Source organism: Candoia aspera, chromosome 2 (assembly GCF_035149785.1).
Source record: "Candoia aspera isolate rCanAsp1 chromosome 2, rCanAsp1.hap2, whole genome shotgun sequence".
Lineage (NCBI taxonomy): Eukaryota > Metazoa > Chordata > Lepidosauria > Squamata > Boidae > Candoia > Candoia aspera.
Window position 1 is genome coordinate 192,538,850 of NC_086154.1, and position 22,926 is coordinate 192,561,775.

The following is a 22,926-nucleotide window of genomic DNA, read 5'->3' on the forward strand; positions in this document are numbered from 1 at the left end:
GATTCAGGAATAATTTAGCAAGTTTTATATTCTAAATTATTCCTTTTACCATACCTTTTTTTTTATCAAAAATGAATCGTTCTTTTGTTTGTTTGTTAACCATACTAAATAGCCTTTGTCTGTTTAAACCAAAGAAAGTAATATGTTTTTCCTCTGTCTATGATGTAAGAGATGCTAATGGAAAAGAAGTATACCGGCTTGCGCTGCAAACCAGAGAACAGCATATCAGGAGAGATAAAGCTACCAGCAATATCTGCACAGCACAGGTGAACTTTTCTTCAGTTATTGATTAAAAGGTTAACTTAGATGATTTAGTGCTGGTTTTACTGCCAGAGTTGACCCATGCTTATACACAAAGACATTTAATCCCAATTTCTGCTTTTTAGGCCCTTTTGGCTAACATGGCTGCGATGTTCGGAGTTTATCATGGTGCAAATGGATTAAAGCACATTGCCAAGAGAGTGCACAATGCTACTCTAATCTTAGCAGAAGGTGAGTGAACCTTCAGACATGTGGATACCCCGCCCAAAAGCAGCAATTTTGAGGTTGGAGAATGTGAATAAACTCAGAACAGTACAGTGTAAAGTGTGGCGATTCCTAAGACAGATTCATAAAACAACTTAGAACAATTTGATTCAAGTCTAGTAAATATGAAGAGTCAGCCATCAGTAGTCCCAGCAAGGTTGCTGATAGCCAAATCATAGGAACCAAAAGGCAATTTGCATACAAAGCATACAGAACGTTGTGAAAACATGAGCAGGCACTCAGTCCGTGTTTGTTGGTTCGTTAGGTTTGAAGAGAGCAGGTCATCAACTCCAGCATGACCTGTTTTTTGATACCTTGAAAATCCAGTGTGGGTGTGGCATCGAAGAAGTTTTGCAAAGAGCAGCCCAGAGACAGATAAACCTACGGATTCACCATGATGGCACAGTAAGTGACAGCTTAAGGATACTCAGACGTGGTTCCTAACGCCTTTGTCCCTTTTTCATTATCATTCTCTCTTTAAAGAGATAAGGAATATCCAATAAAAACTTTTCTAAGAAACTCAGTCATTGTTTCAGAAGGGAAGCTCTTTAAAAAGCCTTTGGATGTGCATTAGAAAAAAGAACATCCAGAACCAATATTATCATCAGAAGTGTCTACATATACAACGTTATCTGATTCTTTCAAACTCAGACTTTTTTTTTTCTGAAACTTCTGTAGGTTATATTTTAAGATGCCCCAATATTTTATTTATTTCCCTTATATATTTAGAATAGATAACATTTATTGCTACTTTCCACAAGCAACCCAATCCCCTTGCATACTCATCTTTATTCAGGTGGTTCAAATTTGCCTTGCAGGTGATTTCCAGGTCTCCCATTCAGGCCACAACTGAACATATCTGAATGTACTTTATATTTAAAAAATATTGAATGAGTATGGTCATATTCTGTTTATGAATGAACAGATCTAGGAAAATTGCATATAGTTGAGTATATTTTTCTTAACTAACAGTTTCTGTTGGTTTGAACATGATGGGAACATTTTTAACTTGTTCTGTTGATAGTAATTAGGACACTATGCTAGTGTGTATCTTCATATAAGAAGTGTCAATAAATAACATCCAAATTACATATTCTGTTACTTTTTTCAGTGTAAGCTCATTGCATGTATACTGAAACATTTGCATTGATGAACTTACAAGTTATGTCCTTTCTTTCTTCCAACTGTCAATAGCTTGGAGTTTCTCTTGATGAAACTGTAAATGAAAAAGACCTAGATGACCTATTATGGATTTTTGGCTGTGAATCTTCAGCTGTAAGTAGACCACTGATCAGGGAGCTAAATATGTAATTGGTCAACATAGAGGATGAGTGAGTCCATAAGAGACATAGTAATGCCCAGATTCTCATTCCCTCAGCAATATTACAGAAGATACTGGAAAAAATCTTAACTTTCACCAGTGTGAAGCAAAGTTCAATAAAGCAACTTGTATCACTCCCAAATTTTAATACTACCCGTAACTTTTTTGCTTTGAGCCTTCACAATCTCTGTGTGACTTTACCTTTTTGAAATCAAAAAGGTATATATCCGGAAATATCTCTCATTCTGATGCCAGTTACATTTCAGATCAATAGCTGTCTCAGAAGATATATTTGCAGATTGAAACTCATCTTCTTTTGACAGTATCTAATCCTGTTTCTGAACTGAGCATATTTCACTTTTCAATAGATTATGCAAAGATAAATGCAATCACAGCAAAACCACAGAGACAGGGACAGCTTTTTGTTTCCCCTAAATAGTTATTATTCAAGAATGTAATCCAAATTAATTCTAAGTGGGGAAAAGAGACTGACTATTTCTCTTATGTTTGAAAGGAATTGGTTGCGGAGAATATGGATGAAGAAACAAAAGGCATTTTTGCTACTCCGTTTAAGAGAACGTCAAAATTCCTAACACATCAAGTATTCAACAGGTTTGTAAAACTCTTTGGAATTAATTTCATGCTGGCTGATAAGGTAATACAAAGATGGGAAATTTGATATTATTCCAGCAAAAAAAAATCTGTGTTGAAGTGTGGGATAAGTTAAAGGATTAAGCTATCAAGTTTGCATTTTAGGAACCTTGTTTATAATGTAGCTTTTGAAGGGAAACTATGTAATGTTGATCAATTAATAGCAAACAACACACAACCAAAACGAAATGCTTATGATTGTACTATGGTATGTATCTCTGTGTATGTCCATTTAAATCCAAATGTCTCATCAACATATAGTGATAGCCTGGTTTGGAAAAATGAACTGTAGTTTAGAGCAAATATGAACATTAATAGGAGGAGGAACTTATTATTGATCTAACAGAGGACTTGGGGCATACAGTAGATAGTGTTTGGTTTTATTATTACCTTGTTTGTTAATGTAAAATTTTATGTCTGCAGCTATCATTCCGAAACAAATATTGTCCGGTATATGAAAAGATTAGAAAACAAAGATATTTCTCTTGTTCACAGCATGATTCCATTGGTAGGTATTAATTTAAAAGGAGAAAAAAATCATAGCTGTTAGTGTTCTTGAATAAAATCCTGATGGTATGTTTCCTTTCTTTTCTTTAGGGATCCTGTACAATGAAGCTGAATAGTTCATCAGAACTTATAGTAAGCTGTTTTAATGAATGTATTATTTTTCTGAAATAAGTTCTGGATAACTACCCAACCATTCTTTGTGAACATTAACGAAATTCAAAGACTTTGGGGTAGATTGCAACCTGTTTCTCTCAAAAAGAACAGTTCAGAATCACTTCTTTGTGAGACCAATGAAGAGGTGATCTTGTGAATTGGCTGTTATTTTAGGCATATATTAACATTTGAATTTGGCTTGCTCATAGGACCATTGTACGGAACAATCAGATTTGCAAGATTCTGTAATTATAGCCAATGTCAATAAAAGTAGTTCTAGCCTTTCTGCAAAGTTGATTTCCTGGTCTGGTCTATATAGTGGGGCTGACATCATTCTTGCGAGTCTCATTGTGCCATACCTCCTCCCCCTTCTTACACTGAATTAGGGAGGCATCTGCCTGAGCCTCTTCCAAATATTATCTGTCTGTTGTGGACTAAAGACGTGTTTAACCTCTCATTGCTTTGGTAATGGAGCTTGCATAGCTCCATAAAGGTCATCTTCTTTACTCTCTACAATCATTCAGTAAGGAATCGTTGCACACTAATCCTGAAGTAGTGTAGAGTCCATTGTTAAGATGACTTTGGCTACTGCAGGTCAGTTCATGAGGGTAAATTATATTTCACAATCCAATTTAAGTTTACTCAAGCCTCTGGTTGCTCTAGAAAAAGTATACTGATTTCATTTTCTGAACTATTTAGCAAAATATTCATTTATATGAAGAAGCAAAGCACCAGAATTCCCCCACCCCCAGTTTACAACCACATTCAAAAAGTGTTTGATACCAGGTTCTCCAATGGATAGCCAGGCCTTATGGTCAGCTAAGAGCTGCACTCCATGTGCTTCCTATAATTTATGTACATATATTTTTAACACAAATATGACTTTTTTTTCTTCTTTTTCTCTGTACGTGTATTTTGTAGCCTATTACATGGAAGGAATTTGCCAATATCCATCCCTTTGTCCCCCTGGATCAAGCTCAAGGATACCAGCAGCTTTTCAGAGAGCTTGAAAAGGATCTGTGTGAGATCACAGGCTATGACAAAATTTCATTCCAGCCCAACAGGTAGATGCAGTCTTGTGTGATCCACTGCAGTTTGCATAGGCTTAAAACACTCATTTTGCTTTTTCATGTGGCCATTTTCTTTTTCAGTCATCTCTGGAATAAGAATGCCTGATACATGTGCACTATTTATATATGATAAATGGAACATAACCCTTTGGCCATGTGCACATATGGCACAATAGACATTTCTAACATTAAATATATGTATCAGGCATACTTCTCATTAATGGAATGGATAACTGGAGAGTAAAATGGTTCTATGCAAGGGAATCCTAAGATATCATTTGATTTCCATCAGAGTACATCACAGCAAAGTACAGATTGGTTTGGATTTAGATAGTGGGAATGGAAATAATATGTTTATCTTGAATGGTTAGAACTTCAATAGCAACAATCTGATTTCTGAATGCTTGGAAATTTTCCAAGTTGCTTTCCTTCATTGCAGTATCCAAGATACAGAAGAATACTGAACCAGATGTTTGTGGCTTGTTTGCCAATTTCTCATATTTCTCAGTTCCAATCGCTTGCCTACCTCTCCTAGTAAGAGTGTGGCGGTCCAGTAGATAGTTTGAGTTTGTGTCATCCAGCTGCAAGGGGGTTAGCTAGTTTCATAATCCTGGCAGGGAGTGCCTTCTTCTTCTTTGGGGCTATTTCTGCCCTGGGGTATATTTCTTTATTTTACATTATTTTAACTTGGGGGACAGCCAAATGTGGTTGTGGGGGAAGGCATGCAAACTAGTCAAGAGAACACAGGCAAAGTTCTCAGCTGAGAGTGGCTTCTTTACTGCTATGGTGCCCTGATTAGTTTCCCTTCTGGCTATGTTGCTGTCCCCTTTCAGCATGTCATCACCCCATATCTTCTAGACACCTGACCTATAAATGTATGACACATCCACAAACCAGGACAACTCCATTTGGCAGTGACACGGAACAGATGCCATAGAGACGGGCCAGGGCTTGCCAGTGGGGACAACACATTTTATGCAAGCATTGATTTGTGCTGACTCAAGGATGGGCAAATAGCACTTGAATTCAGTAGTGGGGGAAAGCCCAGGGAAAAAAATGTTAATCTGCTTTAGTGACTTGATTTGCAACATGGATTTAAAAGTGATGAAATTTGGTGTCATTTAGTCTTCATTCTCTGAGAAGAATGAAGTATTCCAGTATTTCTATTCTGGAGATTATCAAACTTGTTTAACAGAGTTTTAAAACTGGATGTTGATTGAGACCACTCTGAAAAAGGTTATAATAAGCTTTGTCTCTTTGTAGTGGAGCTCAAGGTGAATATGCTGGGCTAGCTGCAATCAAGGCTTATTTAAATGCAAAAGGAGAATGGCAGCGAAGTGTAAGTTTAAAATGTGGACTTTTATCTAATGTCTGATTTTCTAGTCCTCTGTGTAGCTAATTATTTTTGGAATGGGAGCTTGTTTTTCAGTACAAACAGACTTAATTAGCCTGGCTGTGTTCAATGTAAGCTCTATAGGCTGTTTGTCATTTGCACAGAGTTCGGTTTTGCCTGTTGCTAGGTGAGACAATCTGCCTCCTTTTGCTAGTTTTTATATGCTTGCACCATTTTCCTATGTGTTTCTAAGTGCCTTTCTCTTCTTTAGATACACTAGCCATTCTGCAAAGATTCCGTAGAAAGTACACTATAGTTTTGTGTCAGACTGAACAAAAACAATTGCCTTTTCCATTTTCCACTGAAACAGATGGAGGGAGGGGACCAAAAGGCACCGTATTTCGTATTCCACTCTTGCAAGGGTTTCTATGAATATGTGAAATACTGAGCACTTTATTGATAAATAATTCATCAGTGGGAGAAAGCACTCATCGGCCAGATAGGTGGCAACACCTAGCTAACTTGGTTTATCTAGAGAGCTAAACAGGGTTGGCCCTGGTAAGCACTTGGATGGATGATCATCTAGGAAGTCTAGACTGTAGACTAGACTGGGAAGTCAAAGAACCGTCTTGGAAGCAGGGAACAGTGAACCACTTCCATATTAGATAAAAAAAAACTATCATAGATGTGTCCATGTCAATTTCTGGAGTTGAGCTTGATTCAAAGTTGAGTTTACTTTTAAAGGACTCCCTAATCAGAGTTCCATGCTGTTGTTGTTGTTGGGATGATGGGTTGTATATGTATCATCACAGCTGAGCTGTACATCCATGCAGACAGATACCTGCATAGCAGCTGATTGTCTCTTGAAGCTCAATTCTACAGCAGTCAAGACAGCCCTTCTACATTCCAAGTCTTGAAGGAACAGTATCTTTGAAGGCAAACAAAATGAGACTAACTACCAAGCTAGTCAGTATGGACACACACACACAAACACACACCCCCACACAACAATACCTTTAGATTTTTGAATAAAATGTATCATGCATCTCAACATAATAGACTTACTGCAAGTATTGCTTCTATTTATATTTATGTTGTGCCTTCGAGTCAGTGTTGATTCCTGGCGACTGCCTGGACTAGTCCCTGCAGTTTTCTTGTAAGCATTTTTCAGAAGTGGTTTGCCATTGCCTCCTCCCTAGGGCCGAGGGAGAGTGAGTGGCCCAGGGTCACCCAGCTGGCTTCGTGCCCGAGGTGTGACTGAAACTCACAGTCTCCCAGTTTCTAGCCTGACGCCTTAATCATTATACCAAACCAGCTCATTGCATATATCATCCAGTAGCAACAAAGCTCTTGATGAGATGCTTCCTCATGCATTGAGTGAACAGCCCTATATTCACTGCAGAAATTCATTCACTAGCTGATTAGCAACCTTAAAGCAAAAGTTAGGTTAAAATCAAAGCCGTGCTACTGATGCCATTGTGCTCAGAAGGGCAACCCAAAGGGTTTTGTATTGGGATTAATAAGACTTTGTTTTTAATCACTGAAGGAGGGAATCTGGTGATATTGTATCTGATAATATCTTTGCTTCCAGGTTGGAGATTTTAATATGAATTACTCCCTTGTGAAGAAGTACTTATCATAAGATAGTTATTGCTTTTAACCTTTTTATCTGCCTTTTGTTATTCATGTTATCTGATTGACACTTAATGCGAAGCTTTAAGCCATGGTTTACCATTCACAATGGCCATGTTCTCTTACCACACTCAGCCTAAGCAAAATATATTACTGCTTAGGTCAATATTTTCAGTGTCTTTAGTCTATAACACAAGTAAGCTGGGATTAGTCAGACTGCTTCACGATTTAACAAGGTTATGCCCTGAACTTTAATTATTATGCTTTCAGTTCATGGCAGTCTATTCATGTTACATATTCTTCTCTCTGAAGGTCTGCCTTATTCCTAAATCTGCACACGGTACCAACCCAGCAAGTGCTCAGATGGCAGGGATGAAGATTCAGCCAATAGAAGTAGATAAAAATGGAAGCATTGATGCCAGCCATCTGAAGGCAATGGTTAGTTTGCTGCTCTTTGTCCTAATACTTTCCTCTATTTAAACTACGAATGTCTAGAAAAAGCAGAAGAGACTACTCGTCTTTTTAAAGGTTTTTTTAAATATTTGTCTTTTATATAATTGATTGGCCATTTTTAAAAATGTCTCATTTCTGTTTGAGAATCAATGCTGGGGATGTGTCTGTTTTTTCTGGCTATTTACTATTTTCCCCTGTTAGTAACATTAAACTGAATATAAGTAAGAATTGCATAAAATGTAAATGGTAATGAGAAATATCAGGCATCAGATAGACCACTTACTTTGTGGGTAGGAGCCTGATAACCTTCAGTTAAATGATGAGGGGGGAATCTTTGCTAGGGAGTTGCTGCCTGATGAAGTTGGTAAGACTGAATTAAATGAACCAGATATGACTCAGTGGGCCTCATTTGCCTTTTCCAAACTGATTGAGACAGGATTCTGTTTTTCTTAATGTTTGGCCATGCTCCATGTGAGGAGTTGAGAAGGAAGAACCTTGTTTTTATCACTCTGATACTTCACATTGTTGTCATTTTTCCCTTCTTCTTGCAGGTAGATAAGCACAAAGAAAACTTAGCAGCTATCATGATCACATATCCATCCACTAATGGTGTCTTTGAAGAGCAGATCAGTGATGTGTGTGATCTGATTCACAAACACGGAGGCCAAGTTTATTTAGATGGAGCAAATATGAATGCTCAGGTGAGAAATAGGGAAAGGCAAGTCCTTTTAGTTCATGTAGACAAAAATGATTTTTTTAAAAACTGGAAAATGGTTGAGGCATGCCCAAATGTTTGACTTAGAAACGGTCAACATAATGGGACTCAGATGCATGGGATTTTGGCAATGGGAGCATAGAGGTTCACAAGTATGAGCTGATTTCCCATATTCAGTAACTCTGTAGCCTTGTAGTTCCTGACTGCAATCTTGGGTCACTCTTAGAGTGACTTTGGATCTTTTTAGTTTCAAAAAGAGATGAGTCAGGAGAGACATGGTGAAGATACTGCGGTGGGGAGAAAGCAAATAGACACTTCCCCATGTTCAATCATCTGGTTCCACTGAAAAACAAGATAATTGACTGAGACGAATGAAAGTACTTCATAGAGTAAAGTGTGTCAATTGGCTGCCAGAAGATGTGATGCTGGCCACTAAATTAGAGGCTTTTGATTGGGAGATTGCTATTAGAAATCACTTACTCCAGAATCAGAGAAGCCCATTACTAATCTATTGTCCTGTTTATGGGCTTCCCAGAAATATCTGGCTGGCCAATATGGGTAACAGTCTACTAGCTCTGGAAGTAATCTTACAACTTTTCACAAAGCTTAACATGTGGTAATGATATTTTGATTTTAAAATAGTGGCCTAAAATATTTCTTCCTAGCTGAATTTGCTTTCAGTACATTTTTATATCAGTTTTGAAAGAAACTGTATTAAAAGAAGTAACAAGAGCCCCTCCCCCATTTTTAAAATAATTTTTCCTTATAATATTTCATTCTGGGCTCCTAAATTTAGCTATCCTCTAAATATCATTGTGCCAATAAGACTGTAATAGGTTAGTAGTACAGAAACACCATGTCAGGAATGAAAAAGGTTTCTCTGGTAATAGTCTGAGTGACTGATGGGGAAAAAAAAATCTATCAGTGGTCAGAGACTATGGAGCCACCCAAGGTAACAGTATAAAGAACCAGAAGTGACAAATTTTGTGGTATTGAAAGACAGCACAGTTTTTGCCTTTCCTGCTCCATCTTTCTAGCACTTGCTTTTTCACATGCATGAAGTAAAAACAAAAAAACAAAAAACAGATGCAGTTGCTAGTGAGACTATCCAGAGAGGAAGAGTGGGCTCATAGCATTTGTCAAGCCAGCAGGACTAACTACAGGGTATGGTCCAGAAAGTCAAGATGGTAGTCACAACGGTGCAATCAAGTTCCACCTGTTTTTATATTTGTCAAAAAAAATCAAGATGGCAGCCACAGATGGCGCAAAGTTCCCCACATGTTTAAAATGGAGGGAGCTTTAATTGCACCATCATGGCTGCCATCTTTACTTTTTTTGACAAACATAAAAACGGGTGGAACTTTGCAACACCCTGCAGATACCTCTGCAAGCCATATGGTTCCCCACAAGACTCTAAGTCTTTAGTGTCTAGATTTTGGATTTGGAACATTTTTCTGTCCTATTCCTGACAGGTTGGCCTGTGCCGCCCTGGAGACTATGGGTCAGATGTTTCTCATTTAAATCTTCATAAAACATTTTGCATTCCTCATGGTGGAGGAGGACCTGGCATGGGGCCGATTGGAGTGTAAGTGTCTGCTTCTTGCGATAAGAACATTTATTTTTATTAATTTTTTTCATGTAGAAAATGAAATCTTAAGGATGCTCACTAGGGAATAAGAGACATACATAGGAATATCATGTAAGTAAATCAGTGCTATTGGAAGAATCTGCTATTGAGATGGAATAGTCACACCTACATGTATTCCTCAAAAATGTCTGGGTTCAAAGCCTAACGAGTATTTCCAGAAAAGACATCCACTGAGAAAAATAATATACCCCTCCCCTTACCCATGCACTTCTCCACTTCTCTGATGATTGATGCTATCTGTTTTCTAGGAACCAGTCAAACTGGCCATTACAATTGGCTAATGATTCCTGTGTATAGCTAGAAAGGTGGGCAGCTAGATGCTTGCTGTTCAAGAGAAGAGGAGATTTTCTTCCTACTCTGTTTTGAGGGTCAGAATGAGATGTACTTAAGCAGACCTTTGATTTTGGCTCATTAAAACGTCATGCTATTGCTGTTGGTGTTGCAGTAGGAGAGAAGCTGGATGTTCAGGATCTCTTCTTGCTGCCTTTTAGGAAGAAGCATCTGGCTCCTTTCCTGCCCAGCCACCCTGTCGTTGCCTTACCGCATGATGCACGTTCAAGCCCTCTAGGAACCATCAGTGCTGCTCCTTGGGGATCCAGCGCCATTTTGCCCATTTCCTGGGTTTATATCAAGGTACTCCCGTGATTTCCACTCCTCATTTCTTCTGTACTAGTAGATTCTCACACTGATAACCTTATAGGTTTTTCTACTTTTTAAAAATGAAGATAACAGAGATCTGCAGGAAGGTGAAGACCCGCATGGCTGTATGAGAAGAGATTATAAAGGATTGTATTCAGAAGTAAACAAGGGGGCGTTCAAACCCTCCTTCCCACTGCAACCCCCATGTACAGTTGATTCACAAAGTTAGTGGGCCTTCAAAACAGCATCAGAAATGCTATAATGATTTATAGCCCACATTTTTTTGTGGAAGCTCTCAGTGGTATACATGAGCTCATGGCAGCATACATAGGGTTCTCTCCTCCTATTTTTCCCAATAACAACTATCCTGTGAAATAGGTTAGGCTGAGGGAGAGTGGCCCAACGTCACTCAGGGAGCTTCCAAGCCGGACGGTTGACTTGAACCGGGGTCTCCCCGTTCCTAGTCCAACACTTTAACCACCACACCACACTGGCCAATGGTGCCAAATTCCATCCCAGACAACCCCAGTTAAAGGGATTAAATCTCAAGTGCTGAAAGACCTATTGCTGGACTACCAGATGCAGCAGGGAGCTGTTGCTACAAGAAACTTCCTTTGTCTTTCAAAATAGATAGAAAAGACAATAAATAATAATAGCAATAACAGGGACGAATTGGATTTGGCAACATTCTTTATGCCTTGTCCTTCAAATCAAAATGCTATGGATAAAGACAGCCTCACTTTATAGAATTTGCGACTTTTTGACATTTTTTAAAATTAATTTCTTGGATAAGATCTCTAAATACTTTATATGCTATCCACTCCTGAATGGTTCTGGTTGGTTTACAAACGTGTTTGTGTGAGCCACCAAAACCTTTCACACACTGATGGCGTATAGACGTGTAAACTAAACACTGAATAAATATCTATAGAAGACACTCATTTAATCTTCTTATACTAAACCCTACGATAATACAGTAATCAACTTGGAAGGTTCAATCATCTAGATCAGGAATATGGCTCCCCCCCTTTTTTTTCATAATTAATGTTTCCTCTTCTTCAGATGATGGGAGGAAAAGGCCTAAAACATGCCTCTGAGATTGCAATATTGAATGCTAACTACATGGCCAAGCGACTAGAGAACCACTACAAAATCCTCTTCAGAGGAGCCAAAGGCAAGTATCGCCACTTGGAATACTGTCTGCCCAACAGGGTTAGCCATTGTACCAGCATGTTGACATTTAGCAAAAGTAAAAGAAATGAACTGGGTGAGGGAAGCTCAGTTTGACCAACTTTTATCGGAAGCCAAAATAAGCCACCCACCCTTTCAAATAAGAAGCATCATTCCAACCTCCAGAGCTTCTCTAGCCAGCGGGGAGACCTCTGTGGGTCCCACCGAAGTGCAGCACTGCCCTCCTCCCCATCAGAAGAAAGATCATCCTGGTCCCCTGTCTTTATATATGGGAGAATCATCCCTCTGGCACTTAAGTCACGCAGCCACTAGCTTGGCCCCGTTTTCATTTCTTTCTGCCTGGCCTTGTTGAGAGATGGTGGTGAGATTATTGGAAGCTTCTGCTTCAGTTTTTAACCAAGCACAGCTAAGCCTTGTGGCTGCACACCAGCCAGTTGTGCTTCCAGAACACAACTTCCAACCACACTTTCCATAAACCATAGTTGAGATTATCCATCATGTCTAGTTCTGATCGAAGATACGGCTAATAGGTGCTAGTAGTGAAAAGTTCTGGTCTCTGAGGGTTCAGGAGTGCTGTGATAATTTCATCTGAACTGGGCCACTGAGTCATTCTGTTGCTTGACTTCCCATCCCTGTTTCACAAAATTGGGGAAAAAAATTTCTGTAGGTTTTTTTTTCTCTGCAGCCCTGGCCAATTCTGGCCCATTATTAAACTAGAACTTTATTTTGCTGATAATTCTCTCCTCATTCTGTTTTCTTTTTGAGGCACCTAGAAATGGCATTCCAAGCCCCATTACATAATTTCTTTCCAACATTTGGTTGGGTTGGGAAGAATAAAACACATTTATAAAAAAATAATCCTCCCAAGGGAATTTTCAAAAGCAGTAGGGGCATCTGAAAGTGAAATCTGCTCAGCTCCTCTTATTTACTATATATTCATCAGAGTGATGTCCCATCTTTCACTCAGGAGCAAAAAGCAGCATACATAATACTCTCTTCTCCTATTTTTCCCCACAAAAACCCTTTGAGGTAGGTGGGGCTAAAAGGAAAGCTATCTATGTAGCTTTTGTGTCTGAGGGTGAACTAGAACCTGGGCCTCCGCCTCTAATTCAACACCTTAACCATATCACACAGGCTGTCTTATGTCCTTGAGCAGTTTTAATATTTCACATGCCTGTGCGCGCGCACACACACACACACACATACACGTTAATGTTTAGTTTAATTCTCAGTGGAGAATTAAGATAATTTATTTTCTGAAATGTTACAGAGAATTATGTTTCATCTTGTTCTTCATAAATGAAACAGCTGTATTGAGTTGTCCACAATAGTCAGCTAAAAATTAACACATACAACCAAGACCAGTAGGGTCAAAGGACATGCAAAACATCCTATGCCCATATTTTATCATTCTAAAAAAGATTAATGTCTATAAATCTTTACTCCTAAACAGGTTACGTAGCTCATGAATTTATTTTAGACACCCGGCCTTTTAAGAAAACTGCAAATATTGAAGCTGTGGATGTTGCTAAGCGGCTTCAGGATTATGGTGAGATTTTTTCTTCTTAACCTCTTCTTTGAGTGCTACATATTTCACAAATAGCAGAGATGTGATTTTTTAATGCTGCTGCAAAGTGTGATGACATGGTGAGGGGAGAAAGCTGCTGATGGTTTTCTTTACATCAAGAGAGAAAGAGTAGATGGTATAGGACAGTGATGGCGAACTTTTTGGGCTTGGCATGTCAAAAATTTGGAAAATGCCTAACTTGACTCTGCTGGCGTGCCACCCCCACCCCCAAACAAAAGAGAAACAATTCTTTACATACCCATTTATTTTTTAAAAATACAATCCAATTGTGGGTGGCCAAAAGGGCAGAGATGGTGGGGGGGGGGAGATAGGTGGGGGGGGAGTCACAATGCCTTTTGTTCAGTTTCTTTAGTAACTCAGACAGGGAGAATAGTTGTTGTCAGGTGGTGAATGCTGGTGTGTAACTCAGATTGTCATGGTGTGTCACTTTTGACATACGTGTCATAGATTCACCATCACTGGTATAGGATACAAATGGCTTTAATCAAAATCCAGAAATGCATGTATTTATGTTGTCTTCCTAAAAGCTGATTAGATCCAAGGTTGACTCTAGAGTGGGTAGATGTGAAAAGGTGAAAGGTCTCCTGTGCAAGCACTGAGTCATGTCTGACCCTTTGGGGGGACGCTGCTTTTGAGATGTTTTCTTGGCAGACTGTAGAGCAGGGTGGTCTGCCATTGCCCTCCCCAGCCGCCACCTTCCCCAGCAAGTCGGGCACTCATTTTACCAACCTTGGAAGGATGGAAGGCTGAGTCAACCTGAGCCGGCTACCCGAGAATCCAGCTTCTGCTGGGATCAAACTCGGGTTGTGGGGAGAGTTTCAGTTGCAATGCTGCCCCCTACCACTCTGCGCCACATGAGGGAAGAGAGTGGGTAGACGGTTGGGATGTTTTCTAGCTATTGAGGTCTATTACTCTAAACATCAGGTGAACGATTAGAATTCATGTTTCCTAGGATTCCATGCTCCAACCATGTCCTGGCCAGTAACAGGAACCCTCATGATAGAACCGACCGAGTCTGAAGACAAAGCAGAACTAGACAGGTTTTGTGATGCCATGATCAGTATTCGACAAGAAATAGCCGATATAGAAGAAGGAAGAATGGATCCTAGAGTTAACCCTTTAAAGGTAGGCTCAAGGAGGTTTTATTTTTGCTTTGCATGACTTCTGGCAGTTTCTCCTTGTTCCCAATTGAAAGAGTTTGACATAAACTCTTGGATGAGGCCTCTCTTGCTTTTGTGGGTTCTAAACCAAATTTCTTTGACTTAGATGGCCCCACACACCTTGACCTGCCTGGCTGCACCCACCTGGGATCGCCCATATTCTAGGGAAGTGGCTGCTTTTCCACTAGTAAGTAATGAGTTACCATTTCATAAACATATTTTGAGCAATTACTTTATTAGAAATGTTCTGGTCAGTTTTAAAACAAAGCCAACAAGCTCTTTCATCAGATGTGCCAAAAAACCCTCTAGCAGGTGTTTGGGAACCAGATAAGACTTCATGCTTACCTTACTGCTTTCAAAGAGTTTTCCCTGGAGCTGCCCTAGAGGAGGAAGATTTTATTTCTGTCTTTTGCAACTTCCATCCTGATCAGGTTTAACACTACATGCACTAGAAGATACCTGCGTGAAAAAATGCAAAGATGCCTTTCTTGTGTTGAATATGGCAGAGAATCTATACATGGAATGTTTCTGAGCCAGAAAAAGTCAGCAGAGCATAATAGATTTCACTTAAAGGAATATAAAAAAAAAAGTAACATAGCTTATATTTTATGTTTGAGTCTGCTCTACTGTGGCTCAAACTGCTGACATCCCTATTCTGAAGTGATGCTCCTATTCATACTGGGAAGATGAAATACTTACTAAAGCATTCTTACTAAAGTATTACTCAAGTATTCTTGAGTGGGCTTAAAAAAGAGAAACATAAAACTAATTCTGTAATTTTCAGCAGTCTCAGATTTTTTTCTCAAAAAGCTAGCCCTCCTAACTGGCTTTTGACCAACTGCTTTGGAAACTAGCAAGTTCAAAAGCAGTTTGCTTTGCACTGAAAAGGGGATATTGGATGAAAAGGATTTTGTTGCCGCCAGAAGAAGTGAAATCAAATAAAGAACTAATCTCTGCTGTTTTGTTTTGATCTGGCTTTGGATTATTCACGTTTCAGTTCCTACAAGAATGTAATAAAACTGTTGTACAGTTGCAGAACTCAAACAGCCCGTGGGGCAGGGGGTGGGGGGTTAGAAGGTGGAAATAGAAGTGGGAAACCTATAGGTGGCTAATCACTCCCATCACTTCTACCCTTCAGTACTTCTGAAAGAGCCCTATTGAAATTCAGCAGCAAAATGGTCATTTCACTAGTGCAGTTTGGGATCATTTGTGGTGATGTGTGAAGGTGCAGATTGGAAGTTTGTCTTGCAGAGGTTTCTCACTTTCATTTTCACCCTTATTTTTGAGGACAACAAAAATTGTGCCGCTGAATTTCAGTGGCAGAATTTTTGGTGCTGGGGTGTATTACGAAGTGCAGGTTACCCAGCCTGTCTTTAAAGTAACAAATAGAACAACTTGACATCTCTCCTGGCCTGGTAGTTCAAAGAATTTCAAAAAGTTGCTTTGGAGAAAAGGAGGAGTCCCTGGAGCATCTTTCCAAATCATGTAGGGCTTTATAATCAATATCTTGCCTTCAAAGTTTTCCTTTCCTTAATGTATTTCACTGCCAGCAGTGCATCTGTTTTTTGATGTACATAAGCATACTGTAATTACTAATTCTGTAGTTTAAATGTTGTACTAGATAGCTTTTCTAAATATTCCTTCCTCTTCTTTAGCTATTTGTGAAACCTGAAAATAAGTTCTGGCCTACCATTGCCAGAATTGATGACATCTATGGGGATCAGCATCTTATTTGTACCTGCCCACCAATGGAGGTCTATGAATCTCCTTTTGCTGAACAGAAGAGAGCATCATCTTAGGACCAGCTTCCTTCTACCTTTGAATTACCTTTCAGATCACTGGGCTCAGCTTTTCTTGCTGTATTTCTAGCAGTCCGTGAAGACAGATGAGATCTTCGGCCCAGTGAGCAAACTTTATATACAGTGTATATTTTTGAAAACTCCATGCTGTTAATTAAATTTCTGTGCAGCTATTTGTAAATATACTTTTAAGTGGCAACTGATTTGATACAGTGCCTCAGTTTCCATACCAATCCATGCTAAAGTGGCCTTGATTAAGCCCCTCTGTTCTCTTCAGAATCAGGGCTGCTTTTCTGTAATTAATAATAAGCATGGAACTGTATGAACAAAAGCAATACACTGTTTAAACAGTGCCACAACTATGCATCTGCTCCCCAAAATGCTGTGATACAGAATTAATCCCAATTTCTTTTGGAGATAGTTTTATAACGTATTTGTTTTGGACTTGAGCTGTTAGTACAATGGAGTTACTATTTGTTTTGTAGGAAATGAAGTCATGGACAACCATGAACACAGTTTGATATGGTCGAATGCAGTTTTTTTTTTAAAAAAAAATAGTACGTACCACACTCTGTTAGATTATGGTAATGCATCTTTGTTGTTTATAATTACACATCCTAGAACTGATGTTTTTTAAATTTTCTCCTGTTAATATTCCAATAAAAACCAGCTGATTTAACAGTTTTTGAAATCTGATTTCAATCTGTTTAGCAAAAAATAGGTCACCTTCTTCAGAATATGGCCTCTAATGTTAGCCAAGTAGGCATAGGACACTTGCTCAAGGGCATTTGTGATCTCACACCCCCTCCCCTAAGTGAGGCACCTTAAGAGGCTTTGCAAGGGCTGAAATGATTATACTTGTGAGAACAAAAGACTGCCTCCAGGGATGCTAGCATTAAGTTTTCTAATACTTTTTTTGTCCTAATACTGATTTTTAAAGGGCACATTATTTGTCAAAAGAGAAAACCCTGTTCCCTTTTAGGTTAATCATTATGAAATTTAATCAGTCAGCCATTTTCTGTAAAGCTGGCTCAACACACTGAGTGAAAGAGCTGTAGCTTGTGGCTAATTCCCGATTTCTTTGCTGTAACTCTGTAGACTGACTTAAGGCATAAACAACAAAAATGTTTTTTTTTTCAAGGCTCTGTTGACATTGTTTAAGGCAGAAATAATGAAAGACACACACACACACACACACACACACACACCCCTATGTGGGTCAGACACACTTCTTGAAATATGACTTCCTGTAAAACTTGGCATGGTGTAGTCTGATATGGGATTGTTGGGAAACAGTGCTATCACAGCAGTCACGAGTGTAATCAATTACAATATGCTACAGCAATTAAATGCAAGTGCAACAATCTGAATTTATTCTTTGAAATTAAAGGATGAGACTACATCCTTTTACAGCACACATCAAAAACACGTAACTTTTTAAAGCTACTATCTCACATTAAACAAAGAGATGCCCGCAATTGTCAAAAGAGAATTCCAACTTGAAGACATTGATGGCCAGCTGGCCACTATGAAAACTGCCTCAACAGCTGCCTAAAAAGAACCACAAAACACCAATTTAGTCTGCCGCTTACCATCTCCAGTTCGAGAAGTTTGCAGGGATAGGAAATGAATGATAAAGTGCCTCCCATGTATGGTGATTAGAATCCAAGCAATTACTTTTTTTATGGGGAAAAAGTCTGCATCTAATGCTCCAGTAGGCCCTGAGGCTAATTTTACAGCAACTGAACTTTGGATAAACTCCATGTAACTCAGCAGGCATTACTCTGAAACAGAGCAAACTGTTCTGATGTACCAGAAAAATGATCAACATTTTATTAGTAGCATTTGGCTTTTCTTCTGGCTAGTTTTAGCACAGGCTAGCTAGCTTATGCAAGCATATAGAGACACTGTACATTCTGAAATGGTGAGGTCTTGCATAAGCCAAAAAAGAGACGGTGTTTTGTTTTTGTGCAGGGTGGTGCACAAAGGCAGTCGTTGTGATTTCTAGCCATGACTTATCGCAGGAATCAGAAAAAGGCGATCGCCATCTCCATAAAATTGTTCAGTATTTTTAAAATGCTGAAATCTTGCATGAAAACACCATTTATTTCTGCCTCACCCAAAGGTTCACAGATTTCCAACCACCTCAAAGGGGGTTATCAAAATTCCAGAAAATTTGGCAGTTTTTAATTTGTGCTAGGAGGCAAGGGAATACTTGGGTCATTGTACAAGTTTGTTGAGTCCTGATAGATGGCTAAAGCAAACCAGAACACTATAGCTTGTTCAAAAAGTCATTATTTAGCATGATGTAGGAAATTGGCCACTGAATATTTATTCTCATATCCTCCCTAATTATTAAAATTAACTTTGGTCTGGTTTATGCTAACTTATAGTTCAATCTTATGTGTCCAGGGCGTAAGCCTTTGCGTAAGTGCAAAGATAGCACTTGTGATTAACTATCTTTACGAAATAAGGATCATTGACCAGTTTGACACTGGCTTTCTAGATAAGAGTTGGGTAACAGTGATCCGTTCAATATCATTCCTCTAATTTCCATTATCTCTCATCATTATGGTCAACTGGTAAGAGAAATGGGGCCCAGGATCCAGAATTAGGCAGGCTAGAGGTTCCCTGGGCATGCAGTAGAAGATAGTTAACACTTTGTCTAGGCTGAAGATAAGTTGACTAACCATGACTGAACGCCCAAATGAAAGCTTTTCATCTCAAGGTTGTCTCATCACGGAAGGAAACAGATGAGCTTGGGAAGCTGCCATTGCTGCCAGAGTAGCTAAAACATTTATGAACTTAGGGTTATGTGTCAATGAAACCTTTGCTTTCTTATCTTGCTTTGGCCACAACTTACTGAAGTTGTGTCTTATGTCTAAAAAAGACCGCTGGCTGACCTAGCAAAATCATTATTTAATCTATGCATCCAAGGAGGAAACAGAAAAGTTCTTTCAATTTTTATCTAACTAGATTCCTAGTACTATCACACTTGAAAAACTCTGGTTCATTTAAACTGTGAATAATTCAAATAAGTCGTGATCAACTGTAACTTCGTTATCCTGGCTGATTGACTCAGTACAGTGTAAACCAGTCTGAGTTCAGATACTGGCCCGGTTCATCCATAATGAAAGCCATTATATCATTTATTTTTTACTTAGTGTTACATGTAAACTAGGTCACTATGGCTTTAGCCTGTTAAGTTAAAAATTCTGGCTTAGTGTTATACGTGAATTCAACACTCATTATTTTAAAGCATCCTGTTTTGATTTTAATTTCTTTCCGCTAAAGGAAAAATGGGGATGTAAGCTCAAACTCGTTAAATAATGCTAATCCAAGGTTCAGTATCATACCTGAAACAGACTGTATGTTAAAATAGTATGCAAGTACTCAGTGTTATCTGTTCTGATAGGAGTAGTTATTTGCTAACTATAATCAAAAGCTGATATGAAAATGTAAACTCCTCAGAATGGAAGTCTTATAAAAAAGTATTTTAAAATATATAACTCTGCAAGGCAAATGCCAAAAAGACTAATGTAAACTTCAGGTTTACTTGTCCCGCTTATCAAAATTTCAAATGGAATTTTATGTAATATATAAAAACACTATTTTAGGAAATTACTGTCATGTTATGGGTGTAAAATGCAAACAATCAACACTTTATGAATCATAAAATATTTAATAAGTATATTCAGGGGTGGGGAATATACTGTATATAAAATTTCAGATCACAATATGAAGCAATTTGAGCCCTCTCCAAGCTAGCACTGCTTTCAATGCTGTATAAGATGTATTGCCACTAATACAAGACCTACTAAAAGCAAACAGTTTTACCTAATACAAAAGTGGCTTGTTTTATATGAAATAGTTTTTACACAACCAGAGTGTCTTGAATACCCTCTTTAAGTGCAAAAAACACAAATCACTTTACATTAACAGCAACAATGCATTCATATTGTTCTCGGTCCTTAGTAGTCAACTTGCCGAAGATACGAGAGCACAATAACGCTCACAAAAATAGACTAAAAGCTTGTTCTTGCAAAAGGAGTAAGAAAGACAGCAGGAGAGGAAACACAATAAAGAATTATGCACAACACAGAATTTGATGTTCTGCAATAAAACTGGCTTTTTAAGTGCTGTTTTCTTGTTGTAAAATCAAATTGCACGGACCAGGCAAAACTAATGTTCAGGAGGCAGTGTGTAGCTAAACTTCATGTGATGTGTTCTTAAACTTCCCCCAAAATTGTTTTCTCCATCTGAGGTAGTCACAAAAACAACTGAAGCACCTGCTACTGCTGTGGCAAGAGCCAAGGAAGCTTCTATTCCTGCGTACAAACTAATGGTCATCTGTTCAAAACTACCTTTGTGGAAAGGAAGCTGTGAATTTGAAGTTCTTACTACACAAAAGATTGCTAAATGGGAAAGAGGGTTGAGTTAGCGGCTTCACAATGTGACAGTAATATGAATTCCCTCAAGCTGGCTGGTCCACTGTTGGAGTTTTCCTAGATTGTTCGTTTTTTTACTGTTTATTCAGTCATTTGGAGAAGAAGGTTAGGAATACATATCATCGTCCTTTGCTATAACCAGGGAAGAACTGGTCAAGTAGTGTCTGCAGTATCTTGTTGGGAACCATGGTATAGCCCTTTCCAAGGTCATGTCGGCAAGCAGGACAGGTGAAGACTTCTGCTCTGAAAGAGCGCTGTAAACAGCTCTAAAGTCATGAGAAACAAATATATGTTAAAATACAGGTCACAACATAGATACATCACTTAGAGGCTAGATGCATTAGGGATGTGCAAAATATTCTGTGCTTGAAATACACAGTTCTGGGCCAGTCCTGGGCAGGCTGTGTCTGGACCCAGAACACTTTTGGTCAGCTGGGCAGAGTGGGAAAAAGGGAAGGTCAAAGAGGAGACAGTGTGCAGGTTGTGGTAACAGCTAACGTGCGGTAAAGGGAAGTATAATATCACAAGTTATAATTCCAAATTTGAAGAGATCTCTATTTATCATTTACAAAATTAGGAGTACTAATGCAGACTATCATATGCCCCTTCACATGTTGACTTGCAATTCCTAGTCTTCCTCATCAATGACACTGCTGGCTGGGCCTGATGGGAGTTGGAATCCAACATCTGGGGGGGGCAAAGGTCATCTCTCCAGTATTCTAGTATCTGATGAAAGCAGATATGGGTGGGTTAGGCTAGACTTGACAGGAAATTGAAGAGCATTCAGAGGCTTCAGCTGGTACAAAATGCGGCTGCCCAGGTTGTAAGTGGTGTCAGCTACTCAGCACAGGTAACATCTCTGCTTCAGGAGCTGCACTGGTTGCTGGTATGTTTCCAGGTGCAATTCAAGGGGCTGGTTGTCACCTTCAACGCGCTTCATGGCTTGGGACTGGGTCACCCAAGGGACCGTCTTTTCCCAGTTGTTTCTACCTGTCCAATCTGGTCTGGCAGGATGGGCATGCTCCAGGCCCCGTCAGCCAAGAAATGTCAGCTGCAGGGACCAGGAAGTGTGCCTTTTCTGCTGTGGTGCCTGCCCTCTGGAACATCCTCCCTCCAGATATCAGGATGGCCCCAACCCTGTTGGCTTTCCAGAAGGCCCTGAAAACCTGGCTTTGTGTCCGGGCCTGGGGCCCTGAGTGTGGGAAGGGCCCCGTTTCATGGTTATGTTAACACCATGGCTTTTAGATCGCTCCACTGTATTTGTATTTATTTTTAATTTTTAATTTTTGTTATTGTTTTTGTTTTATATCACAACTGTTTTTACTGTTGTTAGCCACCCAGAGTCACTAGTTTGATGGGCGGCAATATTAATTAATTAAATTGTCCCATTATATGTAAATGAATGACAGAAAGCTTTGCACTTTTATGATCCACCCTCTATTTCATCCTCTTAGTATATGAAAAGATCAGAAACAGCCCTCCTGATCAGCAGTTTTGAATTAACCATGGTGTCTAATAATGTGAACAGAATGTGAGAATACAGTGTTCAGTAACTGTGGAGTGACTGGTCTAGTGGTTAAGGCACCAGGATAGAAACCAAGAGACTTTAAGTTCCAGTCTCGCCTTAGGCACGAAGCCAGCTCGGTGACCTTGGGCCAGTCACCTCTGTCAGCCCAACTCACCTCACAGGGTTGTTGTTGTGGGGAAAATAGGAGGAGGAAGGAGTATTAGGTATGTTCACTGCCTTGAGTTATTTGTAAAAATAATAAAGACGGGATAAAAAAATAAAAATAAATATTTCATGCTTAGACTTCTGCTTGTGCAACAGGAGTTTGCCTAGATCTTCTTCTTTCTCCACCCCCAGTATGCTCTGAAAGGCCCCCTGGCACTCTGGGAAAGGGGGAGAGAAAATCAGTCCACCGTCAACATCTCCTCTAGTGATGGATGGACATAATTTGATACAATTAAGAGCTTAAACAATTTTTTTTCAAAGCCAAGACACAATAGAAAGCTGTAATTAATTTCAACCAGAGTTCCCAACCCAATCTCCTCCATAAATGTTGGACTTCAAGTTCCTACGCTTATGGTTTCCA

The 22,926-nt window shown here is 39.2% G+C and overlaps 2 protein-coding genes across 2 annotated transcripts in view; one reads left to right on the forward strand and one right to left on the reverse strand.

Annotated features, from left to right (window-relative positions):
• The window catches only part of GLDC (glycine decarboxylase), a 44,201-nt gene extending 27,135 nt beyond the window's left edge, over positions 1-17,066 (forward strand). Inside the window, exons 8-25 of the mRNA XM_063295065.1 lie at positions 170-266; positions 387-492; positions 791-930; positions 1,720-1,800; positions 2,361-2,458; positions 2,921-3,005; positions 3,095-3,136; positions 4,079-4,221; positions 5,491-5,566; positions 7,505-7,630; positions 8,197-8,346; positions 9,833-9,945; positions 10,500-10,641; positions 11,710-11,821; positions 13,292-13,387; positions 14,379-14,551; positions 14,693-14,773; positions 16,242-17,066. Of these exons, the coding sequence (XP_063151135.1) occupies positions 170-266; positions 387-492; positions 791-930; positions 1,720-1,800; positions 2,361-2,458; positions 2,921-3,005; positions 3,095-3,136; positions 4,079-4,221; positions 5,491-5,566; positions 7,505-7,630; positions 8,197-8,346; positions 9,833-9,945; positions 10,500-10,641; positions 11,710-11,821; positions 13,292-13,387; positions 14,379-14,551; positions 14,693-14,773; positions 16,242-16,385 (2,005 nt within the window). The 3' untranslated portion in view covers positions 16,386-17,066. The remainder of the gene's footprint in view (positions 1-169; positions 267-386; positions 493-790; positions 931-1,719; positions 1,801-2,360; positions 2,459-2,920; positions 3,006-3,094; positions 3,137-4,078; positions 4,222-5,490; positions 5,567-7,504; positions 7,631-8,196; positions 8,347-9,832; positions 9,946-10,499; positions 10,642-11,709; positions 11,822-13,291; positions 13,388-14,378; positions 14,552-14,692; positions 14,774-16,241) is intronic.
• A 2,981-nt stretch (positions 17,067-20,047) lies between these two features.
• UHRF2 (ubiquitin like with PHD and ring finger domains 2) overlaps positions 20,048-22,926 on the reverse strand; it is a 74,917-nt gene continuing 72,038 nt past the window's right edge. The window contains exon 16 of the mRNA XM_063295066.1: positions 20,048-21,099. Within this exon, the coding sequence (XP_063151136.1) occupies positions 20,953-21,099 (147 nt within the window). The 3' untranslated portion in view covers positions 20,048-20,952. The remainder of the gene's footprint in view (positions 21,100-22,926) is intronic.